This window comes from Somniosus microcephalus, chromosome 3, assembly GCF_052327205.1.
Source record: "Somniosus microcephalus isolate GS21.2 chromosome 3, FLI_Smic_1.0, whole genome shotgun sequence".
Lineage (NCBI taxonomy): Eukaryota > Metazoa > Chordata > Chondrichthyes > Squaliformes > Somniosidae > Somniosus > Somniosus microcephalus.
This window is the reverse complement of record NC_140989.1, coordinates 286,592,246-286,610,420: the sequence shown is the minus strand read 5'-3', so window position 1 is coordinate 286,610,420 and position 18,175 is coordinate 286,592,246. Positions and strand designations below refer to the sequence as shown.

The window sequence follows — 18,175 nt, the reverse complement described above, 5'->3', positions numbered from 1 at the left end:
CACCTAGTGCTGGTGTGGCATAGTGACATTTTTCCAATTCTCATACCAGCCATCAAGTGACTGCTCTGGAAAAATTGCTCTAATCAGTGAGTGATCTCTTTGTATTTTTGAGTGCATTCATAACGTCGTTACACAATAAGATTGGGAATTAGTCTCAGCAACAATGTTCTATTGGAGTATTTAATCATGTGTGTCAATACATCCATTTCTTCCTCCCTGCATCCCTCTTTGTTCAAACCAAATCTCCTCACATTATCTGAGAATCTAATTTATTCTTTCCCAGGACTTTAAAACATGGAACTGCTCACCTCTCTCAGTCCTGTTTTCCTCCTGCAATCAACAAGTTGTTGAAACCTAAACTAATCAACTAATGATGACTTTTTGCCTAAGTTTCCTACTCCTTTTAATCTTGGTGGTATCTTGCTTTATGGGCCTGGGTTTCACAATAAAATAAAAAGCCTTCAATTCCATTCTTAACCAGATATGTGTACAGTTCATAAGAACATAAGAAATAGGAGCAGGAATAGACCATTTGGCCCCTCGAGCCTGCTCCGCCATTCAATAATATCATGGCTGATCTGATCTTGGCCTCAACTCCACTCCCCTGCCCACTCCCCATAACCCTTGACTCCCTTATCATTCAAAAATCTGTCTATCTCCACCTTAAATATATTCAATGGCCCAGCCTCCACAGCTCTCTGGGGTAGAGAATTCCAAAGATTCACGACCCTCAGAGAAGAAATTCCTCCTCATCTCCGTTTTAAATGGGTGACCCCTTATTCTGAAACTATGCCTCCTAGTTCTAGATTCCCCCACGAGGGGAAACATCCTCCCTGCATTTACCTTGTCAAGCCCCCTCAGAATCTTATATGTTTCAATAAGATCACCTCTCATTCTTCTGAACTCCAATGGGTATAGGCTCAACCTGCTCAACATTTCTTCATAGGACAACCCCTTCATCCCAGGAATCAACCCAATGAACCTTCTCTGAACTGCCTCCAATGCAAGTATATCCCTCCTTAAATAAGGAGACCAAAACTGTACGCAGTACTCCAGGTGTGGTCTCAGCAATACCCTGTACAGTTGTAGCAGGACTTCCCTATTTTATACTCCATCCCCCTTGCAATAAAGGCCAATATTCCATTTGCCTTCCTAATTACTTGCTGTACCTGCATGCTAACATTTTGTGTTTCATGTACAAGGACCCCCAGATCCCTCTGTACTGCAGTATTTTGTAATCTCTCTCCATTTAAATAATAGTTTGCTTTTTTATTTTTCCTACCAAAGTGGATAACCTCACATTTTCCCACATTATACTCCATCTGCCAAATGTTTGCCCACTCACTTAGCCTATCTATATCTCTTTGGAGATTCTTTGTGTCCTCTTCACAACTTGCTTTCCCACCTATCTTTGTATCATCAGCAAATTTGGCTACATTACACTCGGTCCCTTCATCCAAGTCATTAATATAAATTGTAAATAGTTGAGGCCCCAGCACTGATCCCTGTGGCACCCCACTAGTTACAGTTTGCCAACCGGAAAATGGCCCATTTATCCCGACTCTCTGTTTTCTGTTAGTTAGCCAATCCCCTATCCATGCTAATATATTACACCCACCCCGTGAGCTCTTATCTTGTGCAGTAACCTTTTATGTGGCACCTTATCAAATGTCTTCTGGAAATTCAAATACACTACATCTACTGGTTCCTCTTTATCCACCCTGCTTGTTACATCCTCAAAGAACTCCAGCAAATTTGTCAAACATGATTTCCCTTTCATAAAAGCATGTTGACTCTGCTTGACGGTATTATGATTTTCTAAATGTCCTGCTACTACTTCCTTAATAATGGACTCCAGCATTTTCCCAATGTCAGATGTTAGACTAACTGATCTATAGTTTCCTGCTTTCTGTCTCCCTCCTTTTTTAAATAGGGGCGTTACATTTGCAGTTTTCCAATCCGCTGGGACCTCTCCAGAATCCAGGGAATTTTGGTACATTGCAACCAATGCATCCACTATCTCTGCAGCCACTTCTTTTAAGACCCTAAGATGTAAGTCATCAGGTCCAGGGGACTTGTCAGCCTTTAGCCCCATTAGTTTGCCTAGTACTTTTTCTCTAGTGATAGTTTTAATTCCTCCCTCCCTATAGCCCCTTGATTATCTATTATTGGGATGCTTTTAGAGTCTTCTACCGTGAAGACCGATACAAAATATTTGTTCAACGTCTCTGCCATTTCCCTGTTTCCCATTATTAATTCCCAAGTCTCATCCTCTAAGGGACCAACTTTTACTTTAGCTACTCCCTTCCTTTTATATACCTGTAGAAGCTAGTTTACTCCCATAATCTATCTTCTCTCTCTTTATAATTCTTTTAGTCATCCTTCGCTGGTTTCTAAAAATTTCCCAATCGTCTGGCCTACCACTAATCTTAAGAAAGATTTTGATGGGAATATATACCACATATCTACTACTTTGTGGGGGAAAAAAAGTTTCTGTGGCTCAGTGTTAGCACTCTTGCCTCCGAGTCAGAAGATTGTTGGTTCAAGCCCCACTCCAGAGACTTGAGCAGATAATCTAGGCTAACACTCCAGTACTGTACTGAGGGAGCGTTGCAATGTCAGAGGTGCCGTTCTTCAGATTAGATGTTAAACCGTCTGCCCCCTCAGGTAGACACAAGAGAGGGCAGACGGGGCCTCTTTTCAAAAAAGAGCAGGGGAATTCTTTACAGTGGCCTGGCTACTAATTATCCCTCAACCAACATCACTAAAACAGATTACAGTATTTGGTTCTTATCGCATTGTTGTTTGTGTGCGAATTGGCTGCTTTCTTTAATCTCTAGTGTCCTTTAGCGCCTGCCAATTTTATACTCATACCGTTTTCAGGTGCATAACCAATGGCGCACAGACAGCGAGCGCTCCAACTGGCAGACCCGAGGGCCTCGGACCCTATCTCAACAATGTGAAAAATCTGCCAACACTTGTTGAACCTCCAAAGACAACTCACTCCTTACCTAATGATCAATTTCGAGTTGCTTGTCTCACCAGCAGCGGCCCTCAGCTAAGTCCAGAGCAGGGGAGGAAAAAGAGAAGAGAAGTAAAACAGGAGAGGGGCCGATTGCAGCCAGGTTGTGGTCTTTGAGAGTGGTGTGGAGCCAAGAGGAACGCTCCTGGAGGAGCAGGATTGTTCCTCTTGACTCCACATCAAAGTTCTGGTGGCAGCTGCTTGCTAGGCCACATCCACACCAGGAAAACCTAAGCACAGCTCTGCTCAGGACAGCCCAATTTCTCAGGGGTCCTAAAACAAGTGTTCGACTCCTCATTAGCATATAGAAGGGGCCTAATGCTTGCTTTAAGCATTTGCCATGGACATCTGACAACTGTAAAGTTAAGGCACATGGGATTGGGGGCAAGGTATTGACTTGGATAGAGAACTGGTTGGCGGACAGAGAGCAGAGAGTAGGAATTAACGGGTCTTTTTCCGAGTGGCAGGCAGTGACTAGTGGGGTACCGCAGGGATCGGTCCTTGGACCCCAGCTATTCACAATATACATTAATGATCTAGATAAGGGAACTAGATGTAATATCTCCAAGTTTGCAGATGACACAAAGTTGGGTGGGCATGTGTGCTGCGAGGAGGATACCGAGAAACTCCAGGATGATTTGGACAGGTTGGGTGATTGGGCAGAAGCGTGGCAGATGCAATATAACGTGGATAAATGCGAGGTTATCCACTTTGGTGTCAAAAACAGAAAGGCAGACTATTACTTGAATGGCAATAGATTGGGAGAAGGGGAAGTGCAACGAAACCTGGGTGTCCTTGTGCACCAGTCGCTGAAGGTAAGCATGCAGGTGCAGCAGGCGGTGAAGAAGGCAAATGGTATGTTGGCCTTCATCGCGAAAGGGTTTGAGTACAGGAGCAAGGATGTCCTGCTGCACTTGTACAGGGCCTTGGTGAGACCACACCTTGAGTACTGTGTGCAGTTTTGGTCGCCTTATCTGAGGAATGATGTTCTTGCCATGGAAGGAGTTCAGCGAAGATTCACAAGGCTGATCCCTGGGATGGCAGGAATGACGTATGAGGAGAGATTGGGTCGATTGGGCTTATACTCGCTGGAGTTTAGAAGAATGAGAGGGGATCTCATCGAAACTTATAAAATTCTGACAGGTCTGGACAAACTAGATGCAGGTAGAATGTTCCCGATGGTCGGAGAGTCCAGAACCAGAGGTCATAGTCTAAGGATAAGGGGTAAGCCATTTAGGACAGAGATGAGGAAGAATTTCTTCACCCAGAGAGTGGTGAACCTGTGGAATTCTCTACCACAGAAGGCGGTTGAGGCCAAGTCTTTAAATATATTCAAGAAGGAGTTAGATATATTTCTTAGAGCTAAAGGTATCAAGGGATATGGGGAGGAGGCAGGTACGGGGTACTGAGTTTGGATGATCAGCCATGATCTCATCGAATGGCGGAGCAGGCTCGAGGGGCCGAATGGCCTACTCCTGCTCCTATCTTCTATATGTTTCTATGTTTCTATCTGAGACCAGTCAGACTTTATCAGGCATCCTGAGGGCACAGAGAAATTGGTCACTTTTGCCCCCGAAAATGGGTGCAACAAGGACCAATTCCGACCCATATTATGTGATTCTGGGTTCACAATTTAAGTTGCACCCAAGACTATGCCTGACTACGAATCCTAAAATACAGAGATCTCTTGAGGAATGTCACTGCAGCTGGAGAACATTACTTTACAATGGTCCTGCATTTATTCAGCACATTTTCTCTATCTGGATTGTGACGCAACTGTGAATCGGGGTCATACTTTGGATCAGTGAAGCGGTGCCAACAGTCGGCTGATATTGGAAGCCACAAAGACACTACAGTTTTTGTTTTGGACAGAGACCAGTCCAATCTGTATCTTTGTTTAAGTTTTACTAATGTATTCTTTCTCAAAGATAACAATTTTTTCAGAGATACTTTGTTTCCCCCATTAAAGGACCATTGTCTTAGCAAATGTTTGAAAAACCTTTTTTATCTGTTAGCTGAATACTGTGGTTCAGCGATGCAAATTGCACCAAAACATGTATTGCATTGTACAAATGACTTTTCATTTAAATGATAGAAAGCTGTTCTCTTTCTCTGCAATGAAACAGTTCAAACCAAGAAGTGGTCTGTTTACAAACTGTAGAGGTGACTGTCAAGACTCTTGGGTCTCTGTTCTCCATTGGGAATTTCAATAAACTATTCTTGATTCGGACTCCTGGGCTTCCCAAAGGCTCAACAAGTTAATGCAACATGTGGTGTGGTTCCCAACAATACAGATTGGTAAAGTTCCAAGTTTAATCCCAGATCTGGGCTAAATTGGCAGACTTCAGAGTAGCAGTGGGGGAATGCGACAATTGGCCTCAGTATCCCCAAGCTAGGCAGAGAAAAAAATGTCAACGATCCCGTTTCTGATTATTAGCTGAACAGTGAATATATGTGGACTTTGAGTAAGAATGGGATTGGGATCATCCGTGACGCCCTCTGGGTGGAATAGTCTGCTGCTACTCACTGCCTGGGTTCACATATAAAGAACAGCTAACTGGACAATGAAGCAGACAGAATTGGTGCCTGTGGACTGTATCCTAGCAAAAGTCACTGCTTTCAAGACAATAGTGTATGAGGTTGGAAGTAGAAACTTATCAGTAGCAAACGGAAAAAATAACCACATAGCTATATGCATGCAGAGGTCAACTGGAAACAAATTTTGCACACCCATTATCCCTCTCCTGCTTCCACCTGCGGGATTGTGGATTGACTACTTCTAGAAGAATCGTGTTGACCAATATTACATATTAACCAAATTAGAGAGATCTCCCCCACCATAATAGCTTGAAATAGATTTCCAAACTAATCTTCTGATTGAATAAGAACCATAGTAGTTTACATCACAAAAGGAGGCCATTCTGTCCATCGTGTTTGTGCCGCCTCTTTACAAGAACAATCCAAAACTACGCACACTGCCCTGCTCATCCCTATAGCCTTGTAAATGCTTTAAACATTAATCTACTTTTCTCTTAAAAGTGTATAGTAGCCTAGCGGTTATGGTACTGGACTAGCAACCCAGAAGCAAATTATGAAATTAATTGTGGTCATTTGTGAGCTAGCACCAGGAAAACAACTCACATAAGTTCCAGATTGGTTCACTAATGTCCTTCAGAGCAAGGAGTCTTAGTAAAATTGAAATCAATCGGGATCAAAGGAAAAATTCTCCAGTGGCTGGAGTCATACCTAGCACAAAGGAATATGGTTGTGGTTGTTGGAAGCCAATCATCTCAGCCCCAGGACATTGCTGCAGGAGTTCCTCAGGGCAGTGTCCTAGGCCCAACCATCTTCAGTTGCTTCATCAATGACCTTCCCTCCATCATAAAGTCAGAAGTGGGGATGTTCGCTGATGACTGCACAGTGTTCAGTTCCATTCGCAACTCCTCAGATAAGGAAGCAGTCCGTGCCAGCATGCAGCAAGACCTGGACAACATTCAGGCTTGGGCTGATAAGTAGCAAGTAATATTCGCACCACACAAGAGCCAAGCAATGGCCATCTCCAACAAGAGAACGTCTAACCAACACCCCTTGACCTTCACCAGCATTACCATCACTGAATTCCCCACCATCAATATCCTGGGGGTCACCATTGACCGGAAACTTAACTGGACCGGCCACATAAATACTGTGGCTACAATAGCAGGTCAGAGACCGGGTATTCCGTGGCAAGTGACTCACCTCAGGACTACCTTTCCACCATCTACAAGGCGCAAGTCAGGTGTGTGATGGCATACTCTCCACTTGCACTCAAGAAGCTTGACATCATCCAGGAAAAAGCAGCCCGCTTGATTGTCACCCCATCCACCACCTTAAACATTCACTCCTTCCACCACCGTTGCTGCAGTGGTTCTACAAGATGCACTGCAGCAACTCGCCAAGGCTTCTTCAACAGCACTTCCCAAACCTGTGACCTTACCGCCTAGAAGGACAAGGGTAGCAGGCACTTGGGAACACTATCATCTCCAAGTTCTCCTCCAAGTCACACACCATTCTGACTTGGAAATATATCACCGTTCCTTCATGGTTGCTGGGTCAAAATCCTGGAACTCCGCCCCTAACAGCACTGTGGGAGTACCATCACCATACGGACTGCAGTGGTTCAAGAAGGCGGCTCACCTCCACCTTCTTGAGGGCAATTAGCGATGGGTAATAAATGCTGGCCTTGCCAGAGGTGCCCACATCCCATAAACAAATAAAATAAAATCTAACACAAAGAAAGATGGCTGTGGTTGTCGAAGGCCAGTCATCACAGTCCCAGGACATCACTGCAGGAGTTCATCAGGGACGCATTCCCAACCCAACCATCTTCTGCTGCCTCATTGATGATTTCCCTCTGTCTCAAGGTCAGGATTGGGGCTGTTCTGACAATTCTAGTATTGAGCTTCATTCATAACTTCTCCCACAATGAAGCAATTCATGCCAGCCTGCAGCAGGACCTGGATAACATCCAGACTTGGTAATATTTGTGCCACAGGTGCCAGGTGTTAGATCCGTGATTCTGAGAGTATGATGTTTTTCAATAACCACACGGATGCTGTAACTTAACAATAAACAGGTATTTACTGGAGGAGGGTAGTCTCAAGACTGGGGGTACAGAGGCATGCGCAAGGCTTATATACAGGTGTGGTCACTGCCAGTACTACAGTATACAGGAGCTGTAAAAGTAGTTCTGTCTTAAAGGTACATACACTACAATTCCTCCCCTTTTAGATTAGTAGTACCCCTAATATTCAAATAACAATTAACACTTTAACATGTACATTAAACAACAATAGTCCATTTATAGATTCAGTCTTTGGGGCGGCTTCCTGACCCTTTCGGGATAGCGCCTTTCCTGAGGTTCTTATTCTTGGTGCAGAGGCGATTCTGGCCCCTTTTCCTCGGGTAGTTCATCGGTTTCCACTGCTACTGGTTCTGAGGTAGATGCTACCGGTATGTCGGGTTCATCCCCAGGTACTCGAGACATGGGGTTGACTCGTTCCTGTGATGCTAAGATCTGATCGACGTGGCATCTCACAATGTTCGCCCCGACATCCACTGTGTACATTGATGGCCCCTGCCTTGTGCATATCGTTCCGGGTTGCCATTTCTCTGTTCGGTAGTCACGGGCCAAGACTGGTTGTCCTACATTGAAGCTCCTTGTCGGCTTCTCATTGATGTGCTGGAATTGTTTGTCCTCAACATTTCTTCGCACATTTGGTCTGAGCAAGTCCAGAAGAGATCTCAACCTTCGGTTAAAGAACATCATGGCCGGGGTCTGGTTGGTAACTGCATGTGTCGCGTTTCGGTCGGCTAATAAGAAATTGTCCACCTTATGCTGTAGTGGAATTTCATTGTCGCACATGGCCTTTATCGCCTTCTTAAAGGTTTGTACGAACCTCTCAGCCAATCCATTTGTGGCTGGATGATACGGGGCGGTTGTGTAATGCTTTACCCCATTCCTTCTCATAAATTTTCGAAACTCTTCGGACACAAACTGTGGTCCATTATCAGAGCAAATCTGCTCTGGCAAGCCGTTTCTGGCAAATATGGTCCGTAGGACTGCAATCGTTTTCTCTGTAGTGGTTGAGGACATTTTTATCACCTCAGGCCACTTCGAATGAGCATCCGCTGCTATTAAGAACATTGAGTCCATGAATGGACCAGCGAAATCAATATGTACCCGTTGCCATGAAGAGGAGGGCAACTCCCATGGGTGTAGAGGGGCATGTGGTGGTGCATTTTGGACCTTCTGGCATCCTGAGCAGCTCTTGGTTAGGTCTTCGATTTGTTGATCGATTCCCGGCCCTAGCAAGGCTTTTCATTTTCACTCCCCCCAGATGACCTTCATGTAGCTCATTTAGCACTCTCTCCCTTAACTTGGGTGGAATCACCACTCTGGATCCACACATCACTGTCCCCTGGCATACTGACAGCTGTTCTCTTCTGGATGAGAATGCTGGCAACAGTGAGTCGCCATGTGTTGGCCATCCCCTCACCGTCAAATCATATACCCGAGACAGCGTCGGATCATTGCGGGTCTCCTTCTCTATATCCGCATTCGTTACTGGCAATCGTTCAATTATTGACGAATAAAATATCTCGATAGGGTCCACTGCTGGTGCTTCCTCCACAGTAGGCAGTGGCAGGCGCAATAGCCCATCAGCATTTCCATGCTGTTTCGTGCCTTTATATTCTATTTCATATTGATTCGCCCCTAGAAACAGGGACCATCTTTGTAACCGTTGTGCAGTCATCACTGGAACGCCCTTCTTAGGATTAAAGATGGAGACAAGTGGTTGGTGGTCAGTCAGCAAGGTGAACTTCTGCCCATGCAGATAGTGGTTGAATTTTTTTACTCCCCATACTAGGCTGAGCGCCTCCCTGTCGATCTGGGCGTAGTTGCGCTCGGCTGAGGTTAGTGACCGAGACGCAAAGGCTACTGGCCTCTCCAACCCATCTGGGAATTTGTGCGACAGCACCGCTCCAATACCATAGGGTGATGCATCACATGCCAAACGAATTGGTAGTGCTGGGTTGAAATGGGCCAACACCTCTTTTGATGTGATCAATTCTTTACACTTCTGGAAAGCTCGTCTACGCTCGTCATTCCACTTCCATGGTACCCCTGTTTGCAGTAGGGTGTTCAGTGGGTGTAATACCGTGGACAAATTTGGTAAGAACTTGTGGTAGTAGTTTACCAGCCCGAGGAACGACCTCAGTTGTGACACATTTTCCGGTGCTGGAGCCTTGACTACTGCCTCAATCTTTTCAGGGGACTTACGTAACCCCTCTTCATCGATGACGTGGCCACAATACGAGATCTGTTTCTGGAAAAACTCGCACTTGTGGCGATTAGCTCGTAGCCCATACTCCTTTAATCTGGTGAGCACCTTCTCTAAGTTGGCGAGGTGATCACTGTCATTTTCGCCCGTGACCAGGATGTCGTCCAAATAACACTGGGTCCCTGGAATCCCTTGCAGGACTTGATCCATTGCCCTTTGCCAGATAGCCGGAGCCGATGCTACCCCAAACACCAGCCGGTTGTATTGATAGAGACCTTTATGAGTGTTAATCGTAAGGTATTGTTTCGAAGCTTCTTCTACCTCCATTTGCAAGTACGCCTGGGCTAGATCAATTTTGGTGAAGCGTTTACCTCCAGATAGCAAGGCGAAAATATCCTCAATTCGTGGAAGTGGATATTGTACCATGTGAAGGACTGGGTTCACTGTCACCTTAAAATCCCCACAGATGCGGACCTTCTTTGGTTCCCCAGGTGTATTACTCAACGACCTCTTCATTACAGGAACGATGGGTGTAGCCCACTTGCTCCAGTCCACTTTGGACAGTACTCCTGAACGTTCCAACCCTTCCAGCTCTGCTTTGACAGCTGGTCTGATCGCATAAGGCACTGGTCTGGCCTTAAGAAACTTTGGGCTTGCATTTTCCTCTATTTTAATCGTTGCCGTTATGCCTTTTAGTGTTCCGAGTCCCTCCTGGAACACTTCTTTTGCATCAGTTAGCATTTTTGACGTCGTCCAGGTGTGACGTCGTCATCCTTTTTGGCCTCAACCTTCAATGCCTGTATGGAATGCCAATCTAATTGTATCTTCCGGATCCATTCACGTCCTAGCAGTGGTGGTCCTCCATCTGGCAATACATATATATCCATTTTAGGTATTTCCTGGCCTTTATATATCACTTTCACCCTTATTTTTCCTTTGGGGTAGACTTTTTGCCCCGTGTACGTCTTCAAGACAATCTCTGTAGCTTTCAAGGGTATATGTGAAAATAGCCGCTTGTAGTCCCTTTGGTTTATGACTGTTAGGGCTGATCCTGTGTCCAATTCCATTTTCACTTGGACTCCGTCTATCTTGAGTGTAACCCAGATAGTCTGGTGATCCTCCATTTTGGTTACCTTATGTAGTTTCAGACAACCCAGCTCCTTGCTTCCGGAGTCTGTGTCACTTTTCTGTTTGTCTGAACTACTGTCCATCACCTGGTGTACCTTTTTGTACTTCTCCTGTGGAGATTTCTTGCTGTTGGTTTTCTTCCCAGACCTGCAGACTCTTGCTATGTGTCCTGCTTTTCCACACTGTCTGCACACTTGGTCCTTGAACCAACAATCCTTCTGATCATGTGTTGTTCTGCTGCAGCGATAGCAATTCCCTGTTCCATAGGACATTTCATTGGTGCCATATTCTTGCGGTCTCCGTTGTATCTCTGCAGCGCCCCTTGCGGCCATACTGAAAGCCTTGTCCAGCGTAAGATCCTTTTCTGATAGAAGCCGTTTCTGGGTTCCTTCACTTTGTAGCCCACACACAAACTTGTCCCTTAACGTATCTGCTAGTCCCGCTCCAAACTGGCAGTGTTTCGATAGCTTGCGCAGTTCCGTTAGGTACTCAGCATTGCTTTCGTCTTTGTGTTGGTTCCTTTTATGGAACTTAAATCGTTCTGCTATCAGCAGCGGTGTGGGGTTTAAGTAGTCCTGTAGGATTTCTACTATGCTTTCGAAATTCTTGTTCACTGGCTTCTCTGGGGTTATTAGATTTCGCAGTAACCCATAAGTTTTTGCACCCATGGAATTTAACAAAACCAGTGCTTTCCTAGCATCTGGCACTTCATTCGCCCTGCAGTACACCTCAATACGTTCCACATATGTCGCCCAATCTTCGACTTCATTGTCGAACGTAGAGATACTGCCACTCTTCGGCATCCCTGGGTGTGATTTAACTGTCAAAAATGGCGTCTCCCGCGCTTCCCCTTCTTCTCCGCTGGCACAAAATGGCGTCTCCCGCGCTTTCCTTCCTTCCCGCGCTCGCCCTTCTTCTCTGCTGCGGCTTCTAAAAATGGTGTCTCCCGTGCTCTTCCTTCTTCTCCGTGGCTCAATGGCATCTCCCGCGCTCTCCCTTCTTCTCCCTGCGGACACTGTTCAGCCCTTGAGCCCTGGCTGTGCTCTGCGCGTTTTTTTTTTTCGTTTCCGCCGCTCTGTCCTGAACCCGGCTGTTGCTTTACCCTCTCTCTCTCCGTTATGTTTTTTTTTTTCTCGACGCCACTCGGTTTTCAACCCCCGGCTGCGCCCTGTGCGCTTCACCCTCTGTCTTACATCGTCGACGCTGCTCGGCTGTCTCTCCGCCATCGGTCGGCTCCAGCCGCCGCTGTCCGGGAAGGGTCTGCGCTGTACCTGTCGTCAGTCTCTTGCTGATCGTCGTGGCTGGGGAACCAAGCCCGGCTCTCCACAGCCTCCCCTGCGATGTTCGCTCTCTGCCGGACGACTGGGCGGTTGCTCATGGTCGACGCCCGTGTTCCTGGCCTCGACTTTCTTACACCGCCCTCCCAGAGCGAATCCTCGAAGGGAAATGCAGAGTTGCAGGTAAATTCAAATCGACACTCGTCGCCACTGTTAGATCCGTGATTCTGAGAGTATGATGTTTTTCAATAACCACACAGATGCTGTAACTTAACAATAAACAGATATTTACTGGAGGAGGGTAGTCTCAAGACTGGGGGTACAGAGGCATGCGCAAGGCTTATATACAGGTGTGGTCACTGCCGGTACTACAGTATACAGGGGCTGTAAAAGTAGTTCTGTCTTAAAGGTACATACACTACACCAGGTAATGACCATCTCGAATAAGAGAAAGTCCAGTCACCTCCGCCGACCTTCAATAGCACCACCATCACTAACTCCCCCACCATCAACATCCTGGGGATCATCACTGACCAGGAACTGATGGGCACCAGGATGTACCATTAGAAAGGAGAAATAAAGTGCACAAAGGATTGGGAGAGACTGATAGCACTAGGGTAACTAGGGTTGGGCAATAAATGCAGCCTTGTCAGCCTGACAGCCTGAGAACAAATTTAAAACCATGCAATGGTCCCTGTCTCAACTATTCCCTTTGACAAAGCATTCCATGCTCCCACAACTCTCTGCAGAAAGACATTTTCCGAACTTTTTCTTTCTCACTTTCAGTGATAATTTTATATCGACAACCCCTTGTCACAGACTTTCTAACTGGAGGAAATAATCTTTCCCTTTTCACTCTTAATACAATCTCTCTTAAATCTACTCTACCTTATCTGCTCCAATGGAAATAGTCCCTGTACTGTGCTTGCATAGATTGTAAAATTGCAGCTCTTTAATTACTTATTAATAGACATGAATGAGGGTGGCAGTAGGTGGGGGCGGTGGCAGGGGCGGGGGGGGGGGGCGGTGGTGACAAAGGATCAATTAGCCATCTGTATCTGAATCTGTAAATTCAATTGTTGTCCATTCACAGATACAAACAGCTTTGCATTTAAAAAGGGGAGTGAGCCAAAGGTAGTAAATGAGAGTGTATGAGTTGTTAAATTATCACTTAAATCACTCTAAGCAAATCAAAATAAATATACAACTTTCCGAAACCACCTTGCCTTGCTTCTTCCTTCCCCACTTTCAAAAACTTACCTCATCAGCCACCGTCCTTAAATTCCCCTCAACTTCTGCTCATTTCTTACCATGAACGGTGAAGCACCTCAGGACATGTTGCTACATCAAAGGCTTTAAATAAATGGAAATTTCTTGTTTACTAACTTGTATAGATCTATAACTGGCTTTGTAACATCTTTGTACTGGCGCAGTCTAGATGCGACCACTTCTGGCTTGGCATCGTCACGCTGGATTAAAATCTCCCCAGTAATGTCATCAATTCCCTGCATGAAAAAACAACAGTTAAATCACAATACAGAAAAGTGATTTTCAGGAAAAATCCCATACAGTAACTATGTTAATGGCAGTACTGTATCTTTGAAATAGCCAACACTATGGGTGTTAAGTCCGTGAATGATTGAGACACGGACTAGCAGGAGTGAAAACAAACAGATCTTTACTGGTGGAAGTCAATAACGAAACTAAACAACAGAGGCTCTCTAGCGCCTTTTATACAGGGGTGGTCACTGCCAGTACTGCAGTCTGAGACCAGTTATTCTCTTAAAGGTACATACACAACAATTCCTCCCCTTTTAGATAAACAGTACATAACATTCATTTAACAACTAAATGATAATGAATTACAATCACAATTACTGTTGCTAGATACATTGGTTAAGTTTAAGCAATTATAAGTTCAGTCTTTGAGGAGGCTTCCTGATTCTGTCTGGATAACGCCTCTTTGGGGTAACAGGTTCTTCTGGCAATGTTGAGTCGGAATCAATGTCGTTGTTTGGTTCATCTGCTTCCAATATTACCGGTTCTGCGGTAGCTGCAATTGGAACGTCGATTTCATTACCAGGTGTATCAGATCGTGGTGTGGAGTTGACGTTTTCCAGTGACTCTAGAATCTGGTCAGCATGGCGTCTTACAATGCTCTCCCCAACGTCCACGGTATACATGAGAGGTCCTTGTCGTGTACAAATCGTTCCTGGCTGCCATTTCTCAGTGCGGTGGTCCCGGGCCAAAACTGGTTGCCCTATCTTAAAACTCCTGGTCGGCCTTTCATTCATATTCTGAAACTGCCTGTTCTCCACATCTCTTCGGACGTTTGGCTTAACCAAATCCAAGCGGCATCGTAGTCTTCGATTGAAGAACATCATGGCTGGAGTTTGGTTGGTAACCGCATGTGTCGCATTCCGGTAGGCAAACAAGAAGTTGTCCACCTTGTGTTGTAGGGGTATCTCTTCATTACACATTGCCTTGATAGCCTTCTTGAATGTTTGGACAAACCTCTCGGCCAATCCATTAGTGGCTGGATGATATGGGGCAGATGTGTAATGCTTAACACCATTGTTCTTTAAGAACCTCCGGAACTCTTCAGACACAAACTGTGGTCCATTGTCAGAGCAAATCTGTTCAGGCAGCCCATTCCTGGCGAATATGGTTCGTAAAACTGTGATAGTTTTTTCCGTGGTGGTTGAGGACATTTTTATTACCTCTGGCCACTTTGAATGTGCATCCACCGCAATTAAAAACATCGAGTCCATAAAGGGACCAGCAAAATCAATGTGCACCCTTTGCCATGGAGATGAGGGCCACTCCCATGGATGCAGAGGAGCTTGTGGTGGGGCGTTTTGGACCTTCTGGCATCCTGCACAGCTCTTGGTCATCTCTTCGATTTCTCTATCGATTCCCGGCCACCACACAAACGCTCTGGCTAAGTTCTTCATTTTTACCCCACCCAGATGACCCTCATGAAGCTCATTGAGCACTCTATCTGTCAACTTAGGTGGAATTACTACTCTGAATCCACACATCAAGGTTCCTCTGCACACTGACAGCTGTTCTCTTCTCGGCGAGAATGCTGGCAGCAGTGGTTCGCCATGTGCTGGCCATCCCTTCACCGTTAAATCATAGACCCGTGATAGTGTCGGGTCATTCCATGTTTCCTTTTCTATGTTTGCATTCATCACAGGAAGACATTCGACTATGGTCGAGTGGAATAACTCCATTGGATCCACTGCAAGGTCTTCTTCTTCCACCGTCGGCAACGGTAGACGTGACAATCCATTAGCATTTCCATGCTGTTTAGTTCCTTTGTACTCGATGTCATATTGGTGTGCCCCTAGGAAAAGGGACCATCTCTGCAGCCGTTGTGCTGTCATTATCGGTACGCCCTTCTGAGGGTTGAAAATGGAGACAAGAGGTTGATGATCGGTTAGTAGAGTAAATTTTTGACTGTGCAGATAGTGATTGAACTTCTTCACCCTCCACACTAGGCTGAGGGCCTCTCTGTCAATCTGGGCGTAGTTACGCTCGGCAGAAGTTAACGAGCGTGACGCAAAAGCTATCGGCCTCTCCAAACCATCAAGGAATTTATGCGACAGTACCGCCCCAATGCCGAAGGGAGACGCATCACACGCCAGCCTGATTGGCAGTGCTGGGTTGTAGTGAGCTAATACTTCCTTTGAAGTGATTAAGTCCTTACTCTTCCGAAAAGCACGCTTACAATCATCGCTCCATTTCCATGCTACCCCCATTCGTAGCAGGGCGTTCAGTGGGTGCAGAATTGTCGACAAATTCGGCAAAAACTTATGATAGTAATTCACCAACCCGAGGAATGACCTCAGTTGCGACACATTTTCAGGCGCTGGGGCCTTAACAACCGCTTCAATTTTGTCAGGGGACTTATGTAACCCCTCTTCATCAATCACGTGGCCACAATACAATATCTGTTTCTTAAAAAATTCGCACTTGGGGCGGTTGGCTCGCAGCCCATGTTCCCGTAGTCTAGTGAGCACCTGTTCTAGGTTGTTAAGGTGTTCACTGTCATCTTCACCTGTTACAAGGATGTCGTCCAAGTAACACTGAGTCCCCGGAATCCCTTGCAGGACTTGTTCCATCGCTCTTTGCCATATCGCCGGAGCCGATGCTACTCCGAATACCAATCGATGATACTGGTAAAGACCTTTGTGAGTGTTTATCGTGAGATACTTCCTAGAGGACTCTTCAACCTCCATCTGCAAATATGCTTGTGCTAGGTCAATTTTTGTAAAACGCTTTCCTCCAGACAGCGAGGCGAAGATGTCTTCTATCCTTGGAAGAGGATATTGTACAGTGCGAAGGACAGGGTTCACCGTCACCTTGAAATCCCCACAGATGCGAATCTTCCTTGGCTCTCCGGACTTATTGCTTAACGTTTTCTTCATGACAGGAACGATGGGTGTCGCCCACTCGCTCCAGTCGACCTTAGACAACACGCCTGCCTTTTCCAGATTCTCCAGCTCTGCCTCGACAGCTGGGCGAATTGCATATGGTACCGGTCTCGCTTTGAAAAACTTGGGAACTGCATTCTCTTCTATTTTTATCGAGGCGGTTACGCCTTTAAGCGTGCCCAGTTCTTGTTGAAATACCTCTTTGGCGTTAGATAAGATTGTTGACAATCGTCCAGCAGTGAAGTCTTCATCTTTTTTACCGTCCACCGTCATTGCATGAATGGAATGCCAATCTAAGTTTATCTTCCTGATCCATTCCCGTCCCAATAACGGTGGTCCACCATTTGGCAGTATGTAGAGATACAATTTCCATATTTTCTTGCCATTGTATTCGACAGGCACCCTTATTTTTCCTCTGGGGTATACTTTTTGCCCTGTATACGTCGTCAAGACGATGGATGTCTCTCTCAAGGGTATGTGTGAAAATAGCTGCTCGTAGTCTCGTCGATTCATGACGGTTAGCGCTGATCCTGTATCCAATTCCATTTTAACTTGGGACCCTGCTATCGTGAGGGTGACCCAAATGGTTCGGTGATCCTCTTTTGCGATTATATTGTGAAGTTTGAGACAGCTTAATCTCCTGTTCTCGGATTCACTATCGCTCATCTGGTCTTCGGAACTACTGTCCGTCATCTTTTGTACTTTCTTGTACAGTTCCTTAGTAGCCTTTTTGTTGTCGCTGGTTTTCTTCCCAGACCTACAAACTCGTGCAATGTGTCCAATCTTCCCGCATTGTCTGCATATTTTGTCTTTGGACCAGCAGTCCTTCTGGTCATGGTTAGTTCTGCCGCAGCGATAACATTTTGCAAATCCCCGTGTCATTTCGTGGGTGCCGTATTCCTGTGGTTTTTGTTGAATTTCTGCAGCTCCCCTGGCTGCTGCTTCATACGATACTGCCACGCTGAAAGCCTTATCTAGCGTCAGCTCTTTTTCTGCGAGTAACTTCTTCTGTGTTCCTTCACTCAGGAGTCCACAGACAAATTTGTCCCGTAGGGTATCTGCCAGTCCTGCTCCGAACTGGCAGTGCTTTGATAGCTTGCGTAGTTCCGTAAGGTACTCAGCATTGCTCTCATCTTTGTGCTGAGTTCTCCTGTGGAATTTGAATCTTTCTGCTATCAACAGCGGTGCAGGGTTTAAGTGTTCCTGTAGAACAGCAACAATTTCGTTAAAACTCTTCGCCTTCGGTTTGGCTGGAGTAATCAGATCCCGCAATAGGCCGTACGTTCTAGCGCCCATTAAGTTTAGCAATATCGATGCCTTTTTCCCCTCCGCTATTTCGTTTGCCTCGAAATATACCTCGACTCTTTCCACATACGTGGTCCAGTCCTCTAATGTATTATCAAAAGCAGTGATACAGCCAGTCTTCGGCATCTTGCAAATCTAAAATGGCGCCTCCCGCGCTTTGCCTTCTTCCCCGATTTAACA

At 45.8% G+C, this 18,175-nt stretch overlaps 1 protein-coding gene across 1 annotated transcript in view; it reads right to left on the bottom strand.

Annotated features, from left to right (window-relative positions):
* ak4 (adenylate kinase 4) overlaps positions 1–18,175 on the bottom strand; it is a 98,079-nt gene that overhangs the window by 30,248 nt on the left and 49,656 nt on the right. Inside the window, exon 5 of the mRNA XM_085982704.1 lies at positions 13,638–13,756. Coding sequence (XP_085838830.1) covers positions 13,638–13,756 — 119 coding nt within the window. The remainder of the gene's footprint in view (positions 1–13,637; positions 13,757–18,175) is intronic.